General features: G+C 44.3%; 2 protein-coding genes across 6 annotated transcripts in view; both read left to right on the forward strand.

Annotated features, from left to right (window-relative positions):
• LOC306697250 (uncharacterized protein) overlaps positions 1-12,340 on the forward strand; it is a 21,624-nt gene extending 9,284 nt beyond the window's left edge. The window contains exons 8-19 of one of the 3 annotated variants that reach the window (XM_079161048.1): positions 2,685-3,116; positions 3,793-4,224; positions 4,905-5,336; positions 8,006-8,434; positions 8,871-9,134; positions 9,235-9,489; positions 9,567-9,818; positions 9,933-10,190; positions 10,585-10,878; positions 10,965-11,234; positions 11,390-11,473; positions 11,691-12,340. In XM_079161048.1, coding sequence (XP_079017174.1) covers positions 2,685-3,116; positions 3,793-4,224; positions 4,905-5,336; positions 8,006-8,434; positions 8,871-9,134; positions 9,235-9,489; positions 9,567-9,818; positions 9,933-10,190; positions 10,585-10,878; positions 10,965-11,234; positions 11,390-11,473; positions 11,691-11,757 — 3,469 coding nt within the window. In that variant the 3' untranslated portion in view covers positions 11,758-12,340. Of the gene's footprint in view, positions 1-2,684; positions 3,117-3,792; positions 4,225-4,904; positions 5,337-8,005; positions 8,435-8,870; positions 9,135-9,234; positions 9,490-9,566; positions 9,819-9,932; positions 10,191-10,367; positions 10,879-10,964; positions 11,235-11,389; positions 11,474-11,690 lie in introns of those variants that run through there. The other 2 variants (XM_079161049.1, XM_079161050.1) reach the window with 2 other exon arrangements.
• tmem175 (transmembrane protein 175) lies at positions 11,716-19,748 on the forward strand. Of its 3 annotated transcripts, XM_079161053.1 has the most exons (12): positions 11,753-11,776; positions 12,435-12,588; positions 13,018-13,252; positions 14,146-14,184; positions 14,330-14,427; positions 14,528-14,579; positions 15,194-15,229; positions 15,310-15,393; positions 15,512-15,676; positions 16,101-16,179; positions 16,596-16,731; positions 17,560-19,748. In XM_079161053.1, the coding sequence occupies exons 3-12, from the start codon at positions 13,052-13,054 to the stop codon at positions 18,230-18,232; spliced, it is 1,563 nt and encodes a 520-aa protein (XP_079017179.1). In that variant the 5' UTR covers positions 11,753-11,776; positions 12,435-12,588; positions 13,018-13,051; the 3' UTR covers positions 18,233-19,748. The 3 variants fall into 3 exon arrangements, with proteins under 3 accessions (XP_079017178.1, XP_079017177.1, XP_079017179.1); XM_079161052.1 differs by lacking the exon at positions 12,435-12,588 and having other exon boundaries at positions 11,716-11,776; XM_079161051.1 differs by lacking the exon at positions 12,435-12,588 and having other exon boundaries at positions 11,730-11,807.
• Positions 19,749-19,802: the final 54 nt, after the last annotated feature.

Genomic DNA, 19,802 nt, shown 5'->3' on the forward strand with positions numbered 1-19,802 from the left:
TACCTTGAAGAGCCGGCAGAGGTCTTTCATTACCTTGGACATGAAGGGGGTGCCCTGGTCCGTCAGCATCTCCTTGGGGATTCCAATTCTGCTGAACAAGTGGATTAGCTCCTGAGCAATCGTTTTTGTGGTCATGTTCCTCAGGGGAATGGCCTCAGCGTACCTTGTTGCGTAATCAAGTATAACCAGAATATACTGATGTCCCCTCGCGGACTTCGCCAGGGGCCCCACCAAGTCCATAGCAATGCGGGAAAACGGCACATCAATAATAGGGAGAGGTATGAGGGGACTTTTAAAATGGGGCTTAGGGCTCATCTTTTGGTATTCAATGCAGGTACGACAATAGTCTTCTACTGCTCTTACCACCCCTGACCAGTGGATTCTGCTTGCAATCCGCTGCCTCAACCCCGAGGTGGGCCCCCAGGACATGGCTGTGGGCTAGGTGCTAGGTGCAACACATACTGTTTTGGGACAACCAACAAGTCCCTTCTCTGGCCTTCTGTCTCTTTAGTATAGTACAACCGTTTATTTTTGATTGTAAAACAAGGGTAGGTTAGCTTACCCACACCTGGAGCTAGTTTCCCCTCTATTTCCATGACGTTGCTGCGTACCGGCAGCAGATTAGGGTCCTCCATCTGGGCCGTTCCAAACTGGCCCTTCAAACTTGGCAGCAAGGAGGCTTCATCCTCCCCACCATCTGTGCCTAGCCCCGACGGGAAGGCAAACACCAAGTCCTGCAGTGTCTCCTCTGCATTGGAACTCAGGTTACCCCTCCTTTCTTCAAGTGCAGCACACACCACTTTAGGAGTATCCTGACGAGATGTACAGATTGGGGTACGTTTTTTCTCACGGCTTTTCAATTTAGACCCAGACTTGGTGGACTTCTTTGGTTGTCCTGCCTCAGCCGGTAATATAGTGGGCAATCCCGACCCACCAAGACGGGGACCGGGAGAGAGGGAACCACCCCTACTTTCTGCTGACAGCTGCCTTTAACTGTAGTGAGTTTGACGACGCCTGTGGGATACTCTTTGGTGTACCCATGTATGCAGGAGACAGGCACCATCTCACCAGGCCTTGATGGTTCCAGAAGATGGGGTTGGACGAGGGACACCACACTGCCGGAGTCTACCAGGGCTTCTGCATCTCTCCCATCTACTTTGACAGGTATCATATGGGCTGGCGAGGTTTCCTGTACCCAGCAGGAGGCGAGCAAGTGACATGGTCTTCCACCCGATGAGTCGTTTCATCGGTTCATCCTTCCCTGGACAGTCCCAGGATATGTGACCTGGCTCTCCACATTGAAAGCAGCGCCTTAGATCACCTGTTGAAGGTGGTCGCTTTCGTTTTGGACCCTCCAGTTCAGGTGTCCTCCTAGACCTTGGTACCTCTTCCCTAGATTTCCGGCTCACCTCAGGGTCCGCTCGCGTTGATTTCAGTAGTTCGGCTGTAACCCTCTGGCTCTCCACCAGGCTAACCAGGTCATCTAGATTGGCTGGATTCTGCTGACTGGTCATTTTCTTGGCCTCATATGGTAGAGATCGAATGTATTTGTCCATCATGATCCTCTCCAAGACACTTAGTTTCTCTGGGTCAGATGTCAGCCAAGCTTTGGTTGCCCGGTCGAGGTCATACATTTGAGCCCTGGCTGGCAATTCTGGTTTAAATCTCCAGTCATGGAACCTCTGGGCTCTTGCTGCTAAACTGCAGCCGTACCTTGCCAGGATTTCCTTCTTCAAGACCACGTATTCCTTGGACTGGTCTGTCGGGAGGTCAAGGTATGCCTGCTGTGCCGGTCTGAGTAGGAAGGGACCAACCAGATCGGCCCAGGAATCATCGGGCCAGCCCTCCCTCTTAGCTGTGCGCCCGAAGGCTGTCAAGTAGGCCTCTATGTCGTCGCTCTCTGTCGTTTTGGGAATAAAACGACTTGGATTTGGCTGCATGGTCCCTTCCCTTAGTGCTGGAGGGGCTTCCGTCATACATTTTTGGACCTCTGCATGGAGAAGGTCGTTCTGCTGTCGTTGCTCTTGAATCATTGCCCGGTGCAGTGTCTGCTGCTCAGCAAAAATGCGCACCAATTCTCGCACCAGGTCCTCCATTGTTTGCCTGCTACACCATCACTAGGGTCCTCATGCCCACATTCTCCACCGGAGAGGGTACGGAGGACAGAAATTAGTGGCAGCGTAGGAATCACAGGCAGAGTCAGTTCTGCAGGTTTTTAATGAAACAAACCTCAGCAAACACAAAACAACAGAAAACGAAGCTCAGTCCAGAGCTCGATCAGTTAACTATACAAACTAAACTATATCAGCCGCGCCGCTAGCCGACTTACGGGGCTTAATCTTCTTCATCCCGAGGAGAAGACACTCTTCTCCCCTCGTCATCTCCTCTCTGCTCCGTTTCCCACCTTGCCTTTTGTTCCCCTCCCTGATGAGGAGATCAGGATCAGGTGCGTCTCTTCCCACACCTGATCTCAATGCTCTCCTGGAGGGGTGGGTGGAGCCTTCTGGCTGGAATGTAGATGCCAGCCACTACCCGGCCCCTCGGGCCCTTACACTGATGTTCAGTCAAAATGTCATTAGATTGTTTACAGTACAGACATGTACAAGATGGAGTCCATCAGTAGTGAGTTGTTGTATTTATGCAGATGAAATCAAATCACTAAATGTTTCCTTTTATTATTTCAGTATTTATCCTCACGGGGGAAATCGTTCTAAAGGAATCAAGTTCTTTGGGACTCTGTTCTGTGCAGCAGCAGAGAGAGAACAGACAGGAGAGAAGATGCTGGAGCTGTTATCATCAGTGTGCACATACAAAACATTCCCGTTTAATGAGGATGATGATCAGAGATATCAGAGTGATTTCCTGCTGGATCTGTACTCTCACCTGAAGGACTGTGAGACTGAAACAGGTCTGAGTCTTCTTCCATCATTACAGTCAGTTCTCCAGTCAGCTCCTTCAGTCTGGTCCATAGACCTCTCAGAGAGAAAGACCTCCATCCTCCTGGAAGTGCTGAAACTCCAAACAGAGAAGAAACAAGTGGAGCTAACAGGCTGCTCACATGAAGAGAGTGAAGTGAGGAGTTTCCTACAGTGTCTGCCTTTTATCTCACAGCTCAGGTAACTCTGACAAATACTGAATATTTATTTATAACATGTTGATTCTTCAGAGGTTTGTCAGAAAATCTGTTTAATAATCTGCAGTGTTTCTAAATAGTTAATTGTCATTCACAAATAAACATAATGTAGATAAAGATGAATATAATTTCTCAGTTCAGTGATAATTTCTCATCAGTTATCAGTCTTCTGCCTCTATGAGAATAATTAAATGAAGTGAATAATATTGTAATTAATTAATTAATATAAAAAATATATTTTGACACATTAAATAACAAACATCTCATTCATTTTAATTTCATAGTCATTTTAAACATGAATGAATACAAAAAAAAGTCAGACCTATGAATCAACATTTTGTTGTGTTGTATAACTTCTGTCTAGCTGCTGTTCCACTATTTATATTTATATATTGTGTATTTATTTTACACTCAAATCTCATACATACAATCAAATGATATAAGTCAACAAAACCAGTAGGAAGCAAACCTGCAGTAAGTTCAGAGACAGGATGAGTGTTTGTGTTGTGAGTCAGTAAAAGTCCAAACCTGATGTTCAGTCAAAATGTCATTAGATTGTTTACAGTACAGACATGTACAAGATGGAGTCCATCAGTAGTGAGTTGTTGTATTTATGCAGATGAAATCAAATCACTAAATGTTTCCTTTTATTATTTCAGTATTTATCCTCACGGGGGAAATCGTTCTAAAGGAATCAAGTTCTTTGGGACTCTGTTCTGTGCAGCAGCAGAGAGAGAACAGACAGGAGAGAAGATGCTGGAGCTGTTATCATCAGTGTGCACATACAAAACATTCCCTTTAAATAAGGATTATGATTACACATATCAGAGTGATTTCCTGCTGGATCTGTACTCTCACCTGAAGGACTGTGAGACTGAAACAGGTCTGAGTCTTCTTCCATCATTACAGTCAGTTCTCCAGTCAGCTCCTTCAGTCTGGTCCATAGACCTCTCAGAGAGAAAGACCTCCATCCTCCTGGAAGTGCTGAAACTCCAACCAGAGAAGAAACAAGTGGAGCTAACAGGCTGCTCACATGAAGAGAGTGAAGTGAGGAGTTTCCTACAGTGTCTGCCTTTTATCTCACAGCTCAGGTAACTCTGACAAATATTGAATATTTATTTATAACATGTTGATTCTTCAGAGGTTTGTCAGAAAATCTGTTTAATAATCTGCCGTGTTTCTAAAATAGTTAATTGTTATTCACAAATAAACATAATGTAGATAAAGATGAATATAATTTCTCAGTTCAGTGATAATTTCTCATCAGTTATCAGTCTTCTGCCTCTATGAGAATAATTAAATGAAGTGAATAATATTGTAATTAATTAATTAATATAAAAAATATATTTTGACACAATAACAAACATCTCATTCATTTTAATTTCATAGTCATTTTAAACATGAATGAATTAAAAAAAAAAGTCAGACCTATGAATCATCAACATTTTGTTGTGTTGTATAACTTCTGTCTAGCTGCTGTTGTTCCACTATTTATATTTATATATTGTGTATTTATTTTACACTCAAATCTCATACATAAAATCAAATGATATAAGTCAACAAAACCAGCTGGAAGCAAACCTGCAGTAAGTTCAGAGACAGGATGAGTGTTTGTGTTGTGAGTCAGTAAAAGTCCAAACATGATGTTCAGTCAAAATGTCATTAGATTGTTTACAGTACAGACATGTACAAGATGGAGTCCATCAGTAGTGAGTTGTTGTATTTATGCAGATGAAATCAAATCACTAAATATTTCCTTTTATTATTTCAGTGTTTATCCTCACTGGTCAAATCGTTCAGAAGAAATCAAGTTAGTTCGGACTCTGTTCTGTGCAGCAGCAGAGAGAGAACAGACAGGAGAGAAGATGCTGGAGCTGTTATCATCAGTGTGCTCATACAAAACATTCCCTTTAAATAAGGATTATGATTACACATATCAGAGTGATTTCCTGCTGGATCTGTACTCTCACCTGAAGGACTGTGAGACTGAAACAGGTCTGAGTCTCCTTCCATCATTACAGTCAGTTCTCCAGTCAGCTCCTTCAGTCTGGTCCATAGACCTCTCAGAGAGAAAGACCTCCATCCTCCTGGAAGTGCTGAAACTCCAACCAGAGAAGAAACAAGTGGAGCTAACAGGCTGCTCACATGAAGAGAGTGAAGTGAGGAGCTTCCTACAGTGTCTGCCTTTTATCTCACAGCTCAGGTAACTCTGACAAATACTGGATATTTAATTATAACATGTTGATTCTTCAGAGGTTTGTCAGAAAATCTGTTTCATAATCTGCAGTGTTTCTAAATAGTTAATTGTCATTCACAAATAAACATAATGTAGATAAAGATGAATATAATTTCTCAGTTCAGTGATAATTTCTCATCAGTTATCAGTCTTCTGCCTCTATGAGAATAATTAAATGAAGTGAATAATATTTTAATTAATTAATTAATATAAAAAATATATTTTGACACATTAAATAACAAACATCTCATTCATTTTAATTTCATAGTCATTTTAAAATGAATGAATAAAAAAAAAAAGTCAGACCTATGAATCATCAACATGTTGTTGTGTTGTATAACTTCTGTCTAGCTGCTGTTCCACTATTTATATTTATATATTTAGGGCCCAAGCAACCGACAACGTCGGGCCAGCGAAGGCCCTATTGAAATTGTAAGGATTATTATTTATTTTTTTCGGATTATTATCTTTAAGCTTTGGGAGCATTTTTGGGGTACTTGCTATGCACAAAAACGCACCAAATTCTGCAGACTTGTCAGGCCTGGTGAAAATAGCCATCTGACATAGGTTGCATATTTGTGTATAAAACAATGGCTCCCTAGCGCCCCCTACAAATCGGACCGGCGACGCCCCTCGGCCAGTATGTCCGATTGACTTGAAGTTCAACACACACGTCCAATTCCGCTAAATCAGGTCGGCAACCCGCGGCTCCGGAGCTGCATGCGGCTCTTCAGCCCCTCTGTTGCGGCTCCCTGAGGCTATATCCACACACTACTACTGGAGTAGAGTTTGGGGTTTTAAAACGAAAACGATCTCCGTCCACACGTCCGCCTCCAGAGTGGATCGCCGCATCCAGGTCAGACGGCTGACAAGGCGCTGGGGAACAGTCGAGCCAGAGGCAACCTTCTCACTTTCCTCGTGCTACAGCTCGACACAGCCGCTTCCTCAAGAGAGCGAAACCATGCAAGTGGGACGTACTGGACTATCTACGGAGGAACGTGAGCGGCGCCGACGGGGAAAATCTCTGCATGTACTGTGGCCAGGTGGGGCATTTTTCTCACAATTGACCGTTAAAAGCCAGGGCTCGCCAGTAAAGCAGGAAGTACTGGTGAGCCGAGCATTTTCCAGACCCTCCGCCTGTCAACGACCACTTTTCCACGCCCAGCTACTATTAACCGGGGGGCTCCCGTACTATTTCCACCTTCCTGGATTCTGGAGCAGACGCGTCCATTATGGACGAGGAACTCGTTACACAGTTGGGGAATCGACCGGATACCTCTTCCCCAGGCTGTCCCAGCCAGCGCCCTGGACGGTCATCTTCTGGGGGACAGTGACGCACCAAACCATTCCGGTCCACATGCTGCTGTCCGGCAAACCACCACGAGACCATCAGCTCCCACATCCTGCAAACCCCTCGCATCCCCCTCATTCTGGGATACCCCTGGCTCCGTCGACGTGATCCTCACATCGACTGGACTACGGGGGCTTTTCGGGGTTGGAGCTAGTCCTGTCATCTAGTCTGCCTGAAGCAAGCCGCCGTTCCACGAGGTGCCGCGCTCACCAATTCCACGCCTGAACTTACGGGGGTTCCCGCGGAGTACTTGGACTTTAAGGAGGTTTTCAACAAGTCCAGGGCCATGTTTCTGCCTCCCCACCGTCCGTATGATTGTGCCATCGACCTCCACCCTGGTACGTTCCCACCTAAGGGGCGCCTTTATCCCCTGTCTGCTCCTGTAAGAGAAGCGATGGACGGTTATATTAACGGCTCCCTGGCTTCCGGTATCATACGCCCCTCAGGGGCTGGGTTTTTCTTTGTGGAGAAGAAAGACAAGACTCTCAGACCCTGCATCAACTACCGGGGCTTAAATGATATCACGATTAAGAACCGGTACCCCCTGCCACTCACCGCGACGGCCTCCGAGCTACTTCAAGGAGCCACCATCTTCTCCAAGCTCGACCTCCGCAACGCCCATCACCTGGTCCGGATCAGAGAAGGGGATGAGTGGAAGACGGCATTCAATACACCTAAAGGACATTACAAGTACCTTGTGATGCCCTTCGGCTTAACCAACGCCCCCCGCCATCTTCCAGGCCCTGGTTAACGACGTGCTCCGAGACATGTTGGACCGGCACGTATTCGTCTACCTCGACGACATCTTGATCTTCTCCAAGAACCAAGAGGAACATGTGCACCACGTCCAGTCCGTGCTTCAAGGCCGACTGGCGAACTCCCTGTTTGTGAAGGCGGAGAAGTGCGAGTTTCATGTTCCCACGGTTTCATTCCTGGGATACGTCAAGATGGACCCCGCTAAGGTTGCTGCCATCACTACCTGGCCTGTCCCAGTTGTTCATCGCTGCTCGCAGCTTTAATGTGTATTTATTTTACACTCAAATCTCATACGTAAAATCAAATGATATAAGTCAACAAAACCAGCAGGAAGCAAACCTGCAGTAAGTTCAGAGACAGGATGAGTGTTTGTGTTGTGAGTCAGTAAAAGTCCAAAACTGATGTTCAGTCAAAATGTCATTAGATTGTTTACAGTACAGACATGTACAAGATGGAGTCCATCAGTAGTGAGTTGTTGTATTTATGCAGATGAAATCAAATCACTAAATGTTTCCTTTTATTATTTCAGTATTTGTCATCACTGGTCAGCTCCTTCAAACAAAATGAAGTTCTTTGGGACTCTGTTCTGTGCAGCAGCAGAGAGAGAACAGACAGGAGAGAAGATGCTGGAGCTGTTATCATCAGTGTGCTCATACAAAACATTCCCTTTTAATTATGATCATCAGAGATATCAGAGTGATTTCCTGCTGGATCTGTACTCTCACCTGAAGGACTGTGAGACTGAAACAGGTCTGAGTCTTCTTCCATCATTACAGTCAGTTCTCCAGTCAGCTCCTTCAGTCTGGTCCATAGACCTCTCAGAGAGAAAGACCTCCATCCTCCTGGAAGTGCTGAAACTCCAACCAGAGAAGAAACAAGTGGAGCTAACAGGCTGCTCACATGAAGAGAGTGAAGTGAGGAGTTTCCTACAGTGTCTGCCTTTTATCTCACAGCTCAGGTAACTCTGACAAATACTGGATATTTAAGAATACTGTATTTTTAATTATACTGGATATTTTATAATACTATATATTTACTTCAGAAGAAGTTTGTTAAAAAAGACCCAGCTCATAATAACCGGTGTTTTGTAATTTACTTACAAGTGTCCTTGAGTGAGACACTGATCCCTGATGAAGTGACTCCGCCCACTGCTGAGGATCAGTTAGATGTAGAGCTCACATCAATGTATATGAAGACTTATGAAGTTTATCTTCATAAAGAATAACGCCGTCTGTCCGTATTTTAATCTAGTGTGATATCACAGCCAATACTACATCACACTATGTTTTCTCTAAATGTCACCCTCGATGAAAGACATTGTTCATGAGACGGTTTATAACGCAGTGTGTCTCGTACTTTACCTTTTGCTGGTTTCACACTTCATCTTGTTTCAGCTGTGATCCAGACTTCTTCCAGAGAGCGTGTACGTTGATCTGTGTCAGATCCAGAGAGGAGGCCGAGCAGTCGTCCTCCCTGCTGCAGCTGCTGGGCTTCACCCTCCGGTTAACGGGAGGCTTACCCAGGAAAACCTGCCGGTCTGTGGGGACAGTTCTCAGACGTTGTGGCTCTGAAGTGGATCTCATCCTCACACCCAGAAAGATGTCTGTCAGAGGAGCCTCCCTCCTCTTCAGAGGAGCAACACAAGTACACAGTCTGAGGTACGCGTTGATATAGTTACTGCCTTTAGTTCTTCTGACTCCATCCTTTCCACTGTGAATGTCCAGTTAGTTGTGTCACTTCATTCCTCTTTATTTACAGGCTTTCCAGCTCCATGGCCTTGCTACTGTGTCGATGGGTGAGAAGAAGGGAAGCGGGCCGTCGGCTGGCCGTGGAAGAGCTTTCTCTCTGCCCTCAGAAAGCCCAGCCGTCACACAGAGTGTTGTTGAAGGTTGTCAGTAGTTTGGCGTCCCTGCTGAGATACTGGACAGTCACGCGGTTAGACCTGACTGAGTTCTGTGCTCCTGCTCTGGGTCTCCTCCCACTGCTGCTTCATGATGGCCCTCTAACGATCAGGTAGAAGGATTCCACACTGATGTAATGTATTCATCCTGGACTCTTCTGACAGATATTCATACGTTTTGTATCTGCAGACTGAGTGAGAAGACTTCCCAGCAGCTGCTCTCCCTCCTCCATGAAATCCAGGACAAGGACTTGACCCGGTCCTTCTTGAGTAAGGTCGGTGGAGACCTGAGCAGCTTCCGTCTGAACTGGGAGCTTCTTCATTATCTGCTTCAGCAGTCGTCATCGTCTCACACCATCACGGTGAACCTGAGGAGGAACCGCTTCCTACAGGAGAGCGTCACACGTCTGCTTCCCTTTCTGGACAGGATTGTGTTCAGAGGGTGATCTATTTGTCTTGTTTACAGTTAACCAGATGGAGTTCATCCTGTTTAACCATTTTTATACGTGTTGTTGTGGCTTGTTCTCACTAAACAAAGACCTCTGGTGTCTTTCAGGTTCTGTCCCAGCTTTGTGCTGACCGCCATCAGAGAGATCTATAAAGCCAGAGCCGCTCCTCTTGTAGCCGGTTTACTGAGATCTTTGGATCATGAGATCGACCTGACCTGCAGAGGGATGGACTCGGTGGACTGCGCTGCTCTGCTCTTCACCCTCAGACACAGTGACGGAGTTAAACTGAACCTCCTGTGGACCTCCGTACCAGCAGAGGAAGTAGAGTCCATCCTCTTTATGCTGGACAAAGTTTCTCAAATCAGGTCAGACATTAGTGTCAGTACGCTCCAACACTCAGGCTAGAGTACACAGAGGAATACATATATATTATATATACACACACACATATATATATATATATATATATATAAATGACATTAGAAGATAATTCTGTTCTATTGTATTAGTAATAAACACATTGTTTACCGTCTCTTTCACAGACGTTTCTTTAACCTGAAGGTTTGTTTCCAACCTGTCTGATCATCCGACCGCTTGTGTCTCGATCAATCAGAAGGCTCATCAGTGACGTCACCATGTTCCCAGATCTTATCTATTAACGGGCTCTATGTTGTTGTTACTCATAGAAATGAAGGAGAAAACTACAATAGGAGTATAAGTTGTCCCTTAATTCATATTATTTGTGTACTTTTCCTCCAGTGTTGACAGGAAACTGCTGCTGAGGTTTGTCCACAGCTGTGCTGCCTCTGACGCCCAGCAGGGGGCGGCGGTCCACCTGCTCAGGACCGTGCAGCACAGGCTGGATCTGTCCTGCTCCTCCTGCGTGGAGCTGGATCTCAGTGAGACTCTCAGGCTGACTGCTGAGGACTGCAGGGCCGTCTCCACCGTCCTGAGACGCAGCGGCCGGGTCACACCGCTCATCCTGCAGGACTGTGAGGTGGAGGACAGCGGACTGGACCTGCTGTTTCCTGTCCTAGACAGAGTCCTCCTCGGGTGGGAAAGACCACAGAATGACAGACGCCAGAGAAGAAGCTTGCTTCCATGTTTCTTCATCCTAACAGAGTGTTTCTCCTGTTTAGAGCCAGTAAAGCCGTCCTCCTCCAGCTGCTGTCCCTGGTTCCTGTGAACAGTGAGAGGGACACAGTGAGACGGGCAGTGTCCCTCTGCGGAGCCCTGGGTGGAGAGCTGGACCTCAGTCACACCACACTGGATCAGAGGGCCTGTGGAGCTTTGTCCCTGATGCTGGAGTTCTCTGAGGGGCTGACCGAGCTGGACCTCAGTCACTGTCAGCTCACGGACCGGCTGCTGCTCAACCTCAGCACACACCTGCACAAAGTACAAGTCCTGGAGTGAGTGTCCGTCTGTAATGTGTTCATGTGACAGAAATCTATGTGACGCAGGAAATCATGTCAGCTCAAAGATAAAACAGTAACCCTACGAATAAACCCGAATCTGGAGCTGCTGCCTCCACATATAAAGTCTGAAATGCTCCTCTGTGTTCCAGTCTGAGTCACAACAACATCACTGATGCTTCCACTGACGACTTACTCCAGCTGGTCTCCATCAACCCCTCCATGGTCACTGTGCGGTGAGCACCGGGCATTAATCCACACAGCTGTTCTCACAGATCAGTGAACCCTGTTCCATCATAGTCTCTCTCTCTCTCTCTCTCTCTCTCTCTCTCTCTCTCTCTCTCTCTCTCTCTCTCTCTCTCTCTCTCTCTCTCTCTCTCTCTCTCTCTCTCTCTCTCTCTCTCTCTCTCTCTCTCTCTCTCTCTCTCTCTCTCTCTCTCTCTCTCTCTCTAGACTCTTCAGGAACAACATCGTGGACAGAACATCCTTTAAGAGAGACAAGCAGTTTGAAATCTGGTGAAGCCGTCGTCAGCATGGCGGTAAAGTGCTGAGGTCTTCTGTCCGCTGATGGTTAGATGATGATATCAGTGTAGGGCGAGTACTAACACTGTGTTTACAGTAGTCAGTTGGTGTAATGATAATTATGGAGGAACTACAGATTATTCTTTAAGCTGCTCACATTTGTGATCGACACCCTGTGAGAATCATCAAATTGTTCTGTTCTGTGATTTTTGTATTTTGGGCAAAACAAGTAGAGGCCGTAACTGTTCAATCGATATCATGAGTCGGCATCATTTCTGTTTGTGTATCGTGAAGTCGTCACTGAGTTCCTCCATCTTGTTTTCCTTCATGTGTTTTCTCTCAAATCTTCAGTCGACACACATGAATGAACTGTAACACGAACCTGAAGCCAATATGTTGTGAAAGCGTCATTTCTCTCCTATGAAAGGTTTGATAAATGTGCAAATAAACAAACACTTTTTTAAATAAATGTGTTAAATATTGAAATATATGAAAAAAATAAAACAGAATTGAATAAATGTACGTAATCAAAAATCAATAAAACTAAGGGAAATCCAATACAGTGAGAAATACTGAAACATAAAGAAATAAATCAACACATGAACTTAATATTAGTTTTCTTGTTAATGCATTATTTTAGCTCTGATTATTGCTATTTCTTAATTGTTAATACAGGTTTACTCTCTCTTCAAAAGTGCATTTGTTCAGAAGCAGATGTGTTGATGTACAACCTGCACAAACGTTCTGAACTGAACAAAGAGGCTCCGATGTGAAAAGGGCATAAACTGAAGACACAAACAGCACTACTGCCTCCCAGTGGCAGGGCGAGGTATCTCCTCACTCAGCACTAATCTGTTGCTCCACTTCTATTCATTCATTCATCTATTGAACTTGGGAAGAGGTGAATCTCATTCATGAGCTCACCTCAAATCACATTCATGAGACAATTTGTCTCATTTCAAATGAGATTTTAGAAGAAATGGTGCATTGTTACAAAATAATGTCACAACAGGCTCATAGCAAACCACCTCAAGGTCTCACTCTGAAATTTTTTAGTATAAAAAAATATAACAAACCAAAAAATTTATTTCCACATGAAAAAAAGAAGAAAGAAAATACTGTATCCGTTTAAAACCACTGAGTGGGTCCTCTGCCGTCAAACAAACGATCTTTGTCACTAACCGGAAATTGACCGTGCAGCTGCTTCCGGTTTCCCCGCCCTCTCTAGTCAGCTGTCTTCTGGGTTGTTTGCAAACAGTTCCGTCCTCCGGGTCCGTGGGTTCCCCTCCACGATGGGGGAAAACGTCGACAGCGAGATCATTGAGCACCACGTCGAGGAGGAGATGGAGAAGACCGCCGCCTCCTCCTCCTCGTTCCTGGAGAACTTCAGCGCTCCGTCCGAGTCCGACAGAGAGGCCCACAGCGGCACCCAGTCCTCCCACAGACTGCTGGCCTACAGCGACGCTCTCATCTCCATCATCGCCACCGTCATGGTGAGACACCCGAGCCTCGAGCCTCATCATCATCATCATCATAATAATAATGATAATAATAATAACTTTATTGATATAGCACCTTAAGAAACAGAGTTTACAAAGTGCTTTGACAGACGAAGCAGCAATAGAAAGACAATAATAACAATAACAATAAGCACAGCGAGACAATTGATACGATAACAATAAAATAAAAAATAAATAAAATAATATATATTTAGTAAATTAATTTAGTAAAATAAAAATAAAAATAAATTAATTAAATAATTTAGTAAAATAAAAATAAAACAGAAAAGCGACGACATCACATAAAAGCCATTCTGATAACTCCGGCTTCACGGTGGTGATGGGAACAAGTATCAGGGATCAATAACATTCTTATTATTCCACGAGTTTAGTAAATATCTTGCAGAAGTAGTGGGGAAACAAACCCGTAGTACTATTTTAGTTTCACTACTTCAAACTTCTGTTTCACTACAAAAAAAGATACTTTCTACTGCATTTAAACATGTGACGAATGTGTTGTTGGTTAACTTGCAGGAAGCAAGAGAGTTTGAATTGTAGCAGCAAAATCAGCACTTCATATTGAACCACCAGCTTGTGTTAAGGTCTGATAATACTTATCTCCAATAATAAGTCATAACTGCTGGAAAGAGACTATATGGTCTCTTAATATTAAAGAGGAGGCAGACATCTCTACGCCCAACATCTCAGAAACTAACAACACAGATTGATAAATAGCAACAAAGGTAAGAAGAAATGTGTCTTTTTTGATTGTGTCGCTTTAACAAACAGAGAGCAGGCTTACTGGTCAGTGTGACCTCGGATTGTTTCTACAGATGTTTAATATAATGTGTATCCCTCTGAACGTTTGATATTTCCTTTATTCACAGATTTTACCTGTTGCCCATACGAAGATGGGAAATAACGAGGTAAAGACTGACCGTAGTAATAGATGTGTAACACAATATGTCATTATTTTATTCCTGTAAAGCTTATGAGGACTATAATAAATGTTCTGATGTGATGATAATAATAACAGGCGACATGTTATGAATGTGTTTGTCTGCCCTGCAGGAGTTGAGGGAGAGTGTTCAGCTTCTGCTCACGACTAAGATCGCTGTTTACCTGATGACGTTCCTGATTGTGACTGTTGCCTGGGCTGCTCACATCAGGTGAGTTATTCATATTGTTATTAGTATTGGTGGTGGTGGTACAGCAGAATTTAAGGTTCATAGTTCATCACGTGCTCATTCTTTGTGTTGAACTTCGCAGGTTATTTCAAGTTATTGTGCGTATAGATGATTGCCTCGCACTGCTGAACCTCGTAAGTATCACTGTGTTTAACAACAGGACATGGTGGATATTCCATTAAAGAGGATTAGATAGAAAGTATCGACCTACACTAATATATCTCTTTATACAATTATATAAAAATTAAATAATATATTGTTGTGTATAATGCAGAATTATTGTTTCTGATAACAAAGCATTTTAAAGTCCAAAAGTCAACATCTATTGATAAAAAGATACATTTAATAATTTACAAAATTCACATGTTTTTATCTAAGGAAACATTCGGCTTCGATCCATACTTTTTGGGGCGTTTAGCCTTTTTAAAAACAGCTTTCACTGCAGTTAAACATGGTTTTGCTCTCCCGCCTTCTACACTGTATTAAAGGAGCGGTTTAGCAGCAATCTAACAGCATCAGAAATTACATTTAAAGAACCAAAAATGGACCAAAAAAATAAAAATAAAATCCCATTTGTTGAATGGTGATAACGTCATGAAATATGACCAAAGACATTTAAAACCTCAATAGAAGCTTTGTAAAGAAACGACACTCGGTACAGCCCGAGCTTTGAGTATCTTTGTTTGGAGCACTCTGAGCACGTTTTCCGTCTTTCTAACGTGAAGCTCTGCTTCCGGTTCTCCTCCAGGCCTGCATGATGCTGATCACCTTCCTGCCGTACACGGTGAGTTTGAGGCGCGGCACCGTTTTTACGCTGAACAAACGTTGTCGACGGACGTCATTCACGCTCTCTTCTCTCTGCAGTTCTCTCTGATGGCGGCCTTCCCCGAGAACATCCTCGGGATTCTACTGTTTTGTGGCTGCGTGATGGTGATGGGCGTCATCCAGGTGAGCCAGTTAAAGCGTTTTATACTTTTATAAAGTGTTTTATTGTTGCTGGGGGGTTTTTCTATTGGAGCTACTTAAATTCGGTGTAATCACAACCCTTCACACCTCGTTTCCGTAGTCGGTGATCATATTGTACGCCTTCAGCCGTCCCTTCCTGCTGAACGAGCAGATCCAGATCTCAGAGAACCAGACCTTCTACAAACACCACATCCTCAAGGTCGTCATGCGGGTTCCCCTCATGTGCTTCTTTGCCAGCATCTTCTCCTTCATCTTCTTCCAGCTGGTAGGTGGCAGAGAGGGAACTTTGTTTAAATTCGGCACAAACGTCCACTTGGGACTCAACGATGAACGGATCAGACTTTGGTGGTCAAAGATCAATGAGATCTCACAAAACAGAACTCACGAAGTGATTTGATAATTGGGAATGAAAGCCTTGAATGTAAACTGGTTGTCAGTTTAAAGATGCTTCATTTAACATCAGTAGATGATTGGACGGTTTGAGATCATCTCTTCATCGTGTTATATGTTTTAGGACTTTAGGACTCGGTACAGCTCGAACTTAAGTTATTTGATTAAATCTATAAATGCATCACTATTCCCAGTCAGGAGTTCCTGTTTTGTCCGACCAGCGGTCTAAAACACAAAGACGTTACATTCACGACGATGTAAACCTCTTCATCTAGTGACGTTTTCATTTTGTCTCTCAGTCTTACGTGCTGTTGGCGGTCGTCATCTTCCTGCCGTACATCTCCCAGTCTTTGAAGTGGTGTCGCAGCAAAGCAATTGGTAAGAACCATGTTTTACATTGACATCTATGGGGAACGTGAAAGACGCCGTATACGGCTCTGATAGCAGCAGCGACCTGTTAATCACCGCGTAGCCCCGCCCTAAAGCATCCCCTGCTTTATGGTCTGTTTGACTCTAAATGGACCATCGTTTACTAAATGAACATCATGCTGTATTGAAGAAGACTTGAAACTAGAGATTGAGACCATAAACTCATGTTTACAATGTTTACTGAGGTAATAAATCAAGAGAGAAGTAGAGTCATTTTCTCATAGACTTCTATACAACCAGAGGAGTCGCCCCCTGGTGGATACTAGAGAGAATGCAGCTTTAACACACTTCGGCTTCACTCTTCTGAAGCAGAGGTTGTATGTGCATCACATTTTAAAACATAAACCAGATCTTGTCCATTTCAGGTCAGGTGCCGGAGAGTCCGGACTCCATGTTGTTTTACACCTACCTGCCCAACGAGCCCCTCAGCAAGGACCGAGTGGAGGCTTTCAGCGATGGAGTTTACGCCATCGTAGCAACGCTTCTCATCCTGGACATATGGTGCGTTTCACTTCATTTCCTTGAATGGGTAGACATGGGACACAGGCAAGGATAGAAACACAAAGCTATGCAGGAGATCCCATCACATTTAATGCAACCATCATGTTGCTTTATGAAGAACATCTTGGCCTTCATATGCATTTAACGCACATGTTGTGTGTACTGTACTTATGCACCAGGTATACCTGCATTAAAAGGCACGATGAGTACGGTTTTCCTAAAAAACAATGTATGGAAAAACAATCCCTCCCAACTGTCTGGTCTCCTAAAAAGTTACGTTCTCATACAACAAACCACTAAACCTATGTTGCTTTAAACTTACAAAGTTGTTTTGTTGTGTTTTTGTCACATTTTTGTCGTAATTTTAAGCCAAACCATGATGTTTTTTACTAAACCAAGACGTTTCAAAGCGTTCTTTGTTTTGTTTAAATTTGTGAAAATTGAATGTGCAGTTTAGTTGTATGGAAACATAATTTTGTAGGAGACAGGGTTGCTCTTCATCATCACTTATGACCCACTAAGAGCGAAACGTCAAGCGGACAAAGCTTCCAAAACGAGAGGGAGTCTTAGGATGGCTTTCACCCGCTGGCGATCACCTTGACCCTCATTGAACCGGGGAGGAGGGCCCAGCTTTGAATGTCCTGTTTACAAACTGCAGCTCATTGTGCCTTTAAATAAAGCTCGGGCCTCATCTTTAGTGACACCTTCATAGCTGCTTAGAAATGGTCGGAAGGTCGTAAAAGGATTTTGCTCAATTGCCGCTAACATAAAACTGTGGATTAAGTTTTGCCTAAAAACTGTCAATCCTCTCTGGCTCCTTCCCGTCAGCGAGGACAACGTTCCAGACCCGACCGTCGTGCAGAAGCAGTTCGGCGGCAGCCTGGTAGCGGCCCTGCAGGTCTACGGCCCGGAGTACCTCGCCTACTTCGGTTCCTTCGCCACCGTCGGCCTCCTCTGGTTCGTGCACCACTCGCTCTTCCTCCACGTGACCAAGACGACGCGCTTCATGGGCCTGCTGAACACCTTCTCCCTGGCGTTTGTCGGCGGTCTGCCTTTAGCCTACCAGCTGACGCACGAATTCCCGCCCGACTCTCGCAACGAACTGGAAGCCATTCAGATCAGCTGCGTGATCATCTTCTTCGCCGGTATCTTTCAGCTCACCATCTGGGTGGTGGCTCTCTACAACGAACGGGAAACTCTGCACCCGTACGTGCGATACGGCGGACGCGAGCACATATTCATGCTGGCCAAGCTCTCTCTGTACCCCTGCGTGGCTCTGGGGACGTTTTTCCTCACGTGCATTTTGAGTAAATTCAGCGCCGCGATTTTCCACCTGATGGAGATCACCGTGCCTTTTGCTTTTCTTGCACTGAGGCTGTTGGTGCGCGTCGGGCGAGCTTTGCTGCAGCAGATCTTCTGTCCCGACAGGCCCGACCAGAGGGGCGTCGTGGTGGAGGAAGACGACGAGACGAGAGTGCCGTTCAGCGCTTTGGTCACCTAGCTGGCTTGAAAGGGGGGAGCGGCCACAGCAAATATCACGCTGACTGACGGAGCGGTGAGGCGGCGCTGGACTCAGGACAGAGTTACTGTGAAGGGACGGAGAGAAGGATCGAGAAGGAATCAGTGAAAATAGGATTGGCAAGACTTCACATGTTGAGGGCGAAGAATAGGAAGTAGAGTAGAGACAGCAGGACACTGACAGTCCAAAGTCTATCCATTCATTTACTCTGACAAACGATAACTTGAAGAATATACTAATGCTAGTTTTCATGAGCAAACAATCATCTTCAGGCACTCACAGCTTTGAAATAACCAACAAATATCCCACTTTTAATTTTAAAGCTCACAAAAGGGTCAAATATTAGAACTATTTTCAGCTTTACGTTCCGCAGTTTATTTAAAACAGGAAAAACAGGCTTTTTATAATTATAGTTAATTAAAAGTGTGCCGATGAACAGTCCGTCCAACCGGTTTGGTTTTAATTCTGCCTTTAACATGTTCAGACATGTTGCAGAAAAAAAGAAATCCCTGAGAGCTGAAGTATTTAAATACTTTGTGTTCATGACACGGAGAGTTTGGTCGTCTCCTTTCAGACGATAGCGGCAATATGAACGTTGGAGTTGACCAGTTAGCAGCTGACAGGGTTGAAGTCTGTAGCGTAAGCACTTTAAACATTATTAACAGAACGGGTACGGCCATACAATGGAACATTGCACTGTTTTAAAATATTTTGATTCAGAAACGTCCTTCAGATTACCCGGAGAGGCAAGAGGAGGAGGAGGAGGATTTGTTTCCACACTTGCCTCTCAGGGCTTCCGTAGATATTTGTGTATGTTCACTGTCTCCTTTTTTTAGTTGTGTCACAATGCTTTCTATTCCCGCTGTTCTCTTTTATTGCACTTAAATGACCCCGAAAACCGTCTGTGTGAAAGTAGAAAATGCTGACTGTGCATGGCTGCCATTCGGCTCAGTGATGATGATTTCAGGATTTGAAGTAACGTCAACTTAATGTTATTACAGGATGTTAAGAACAGAATAAATCAATGTCGTTTTTTTTGTGGAGACGTTTGTAAAGTCTATTTCTCCAGCAGAGGTCACTGTTTCTGTTAAACTTTCATCTCTAATGATGGGATGTAAATCTGAGACGCACTTGAATGGAAACCTGTCGGGTGACTGAGAGTATCCACTAGTGACTAAACAGCTGAAAGACTGGAATTATGACTTTTAAGACGTCGTGTTGTCTCATTTCTTTATTCTGTTGAGGATGAATTAACCGCAGCTTCTATATCCACGCTTCATTTAGAAGCAAGTTTGTTTTTATTTGTATCTAATGCAAGCAGCATTGGTTGATTTGAATGTCTGACATTCTCACCTGATAGAACTCGTGTTGAGGCCAGAAGTCTAAATATTCACGTTGATATTTCTGTTTTTGCTCTTTCACTTTGTGCAAAATCTGTTTTTTTTTAAATGTCAAATCAAAAACGGTTGAGCTTTGTGTTGTGAATAAATCTGTTCCTTCAATGTGAAAGTGAATTCTCCGTCTCATTAGGAACCGTAGTGAACAAAATGTA

Source organism: Pholis gunnellus (genome assembly GCF_910591455.1).
Source record: "Pholis gunnellus genome assembly, chromosome: 6".
NCBI lineage: Eukaryota > Metazoa > Chordata > Actinopteri > Perciformes > Pholidae > Pholis > Pholis gunnellus.

Bases quoted from the DNA above. Each gene is read 5' to 3' on its own strand.
- tmem175 (XM_079161052.1), top strand. From the start codon at position 13,052: ATGGGGGAAAACGTCGACAGCGAGATCATTGAGCACCACGTCGAGGAG. The intron at 15,677-16,100 runs GTAGGTGGCAGA...TTTGTCTCTCAG, and splicing joins CCTTCATCTTCTTCCAGCTG to TCTTACGTGCTGTTGGCGGT. The intron at 16,180-16,595 runs GTAAGAACCATG...TGTCCATTTCAG, and splicing joins GTGTCGCAGCAAAGCAATTG to GTCAGGTGCCGGAGAGTCCG.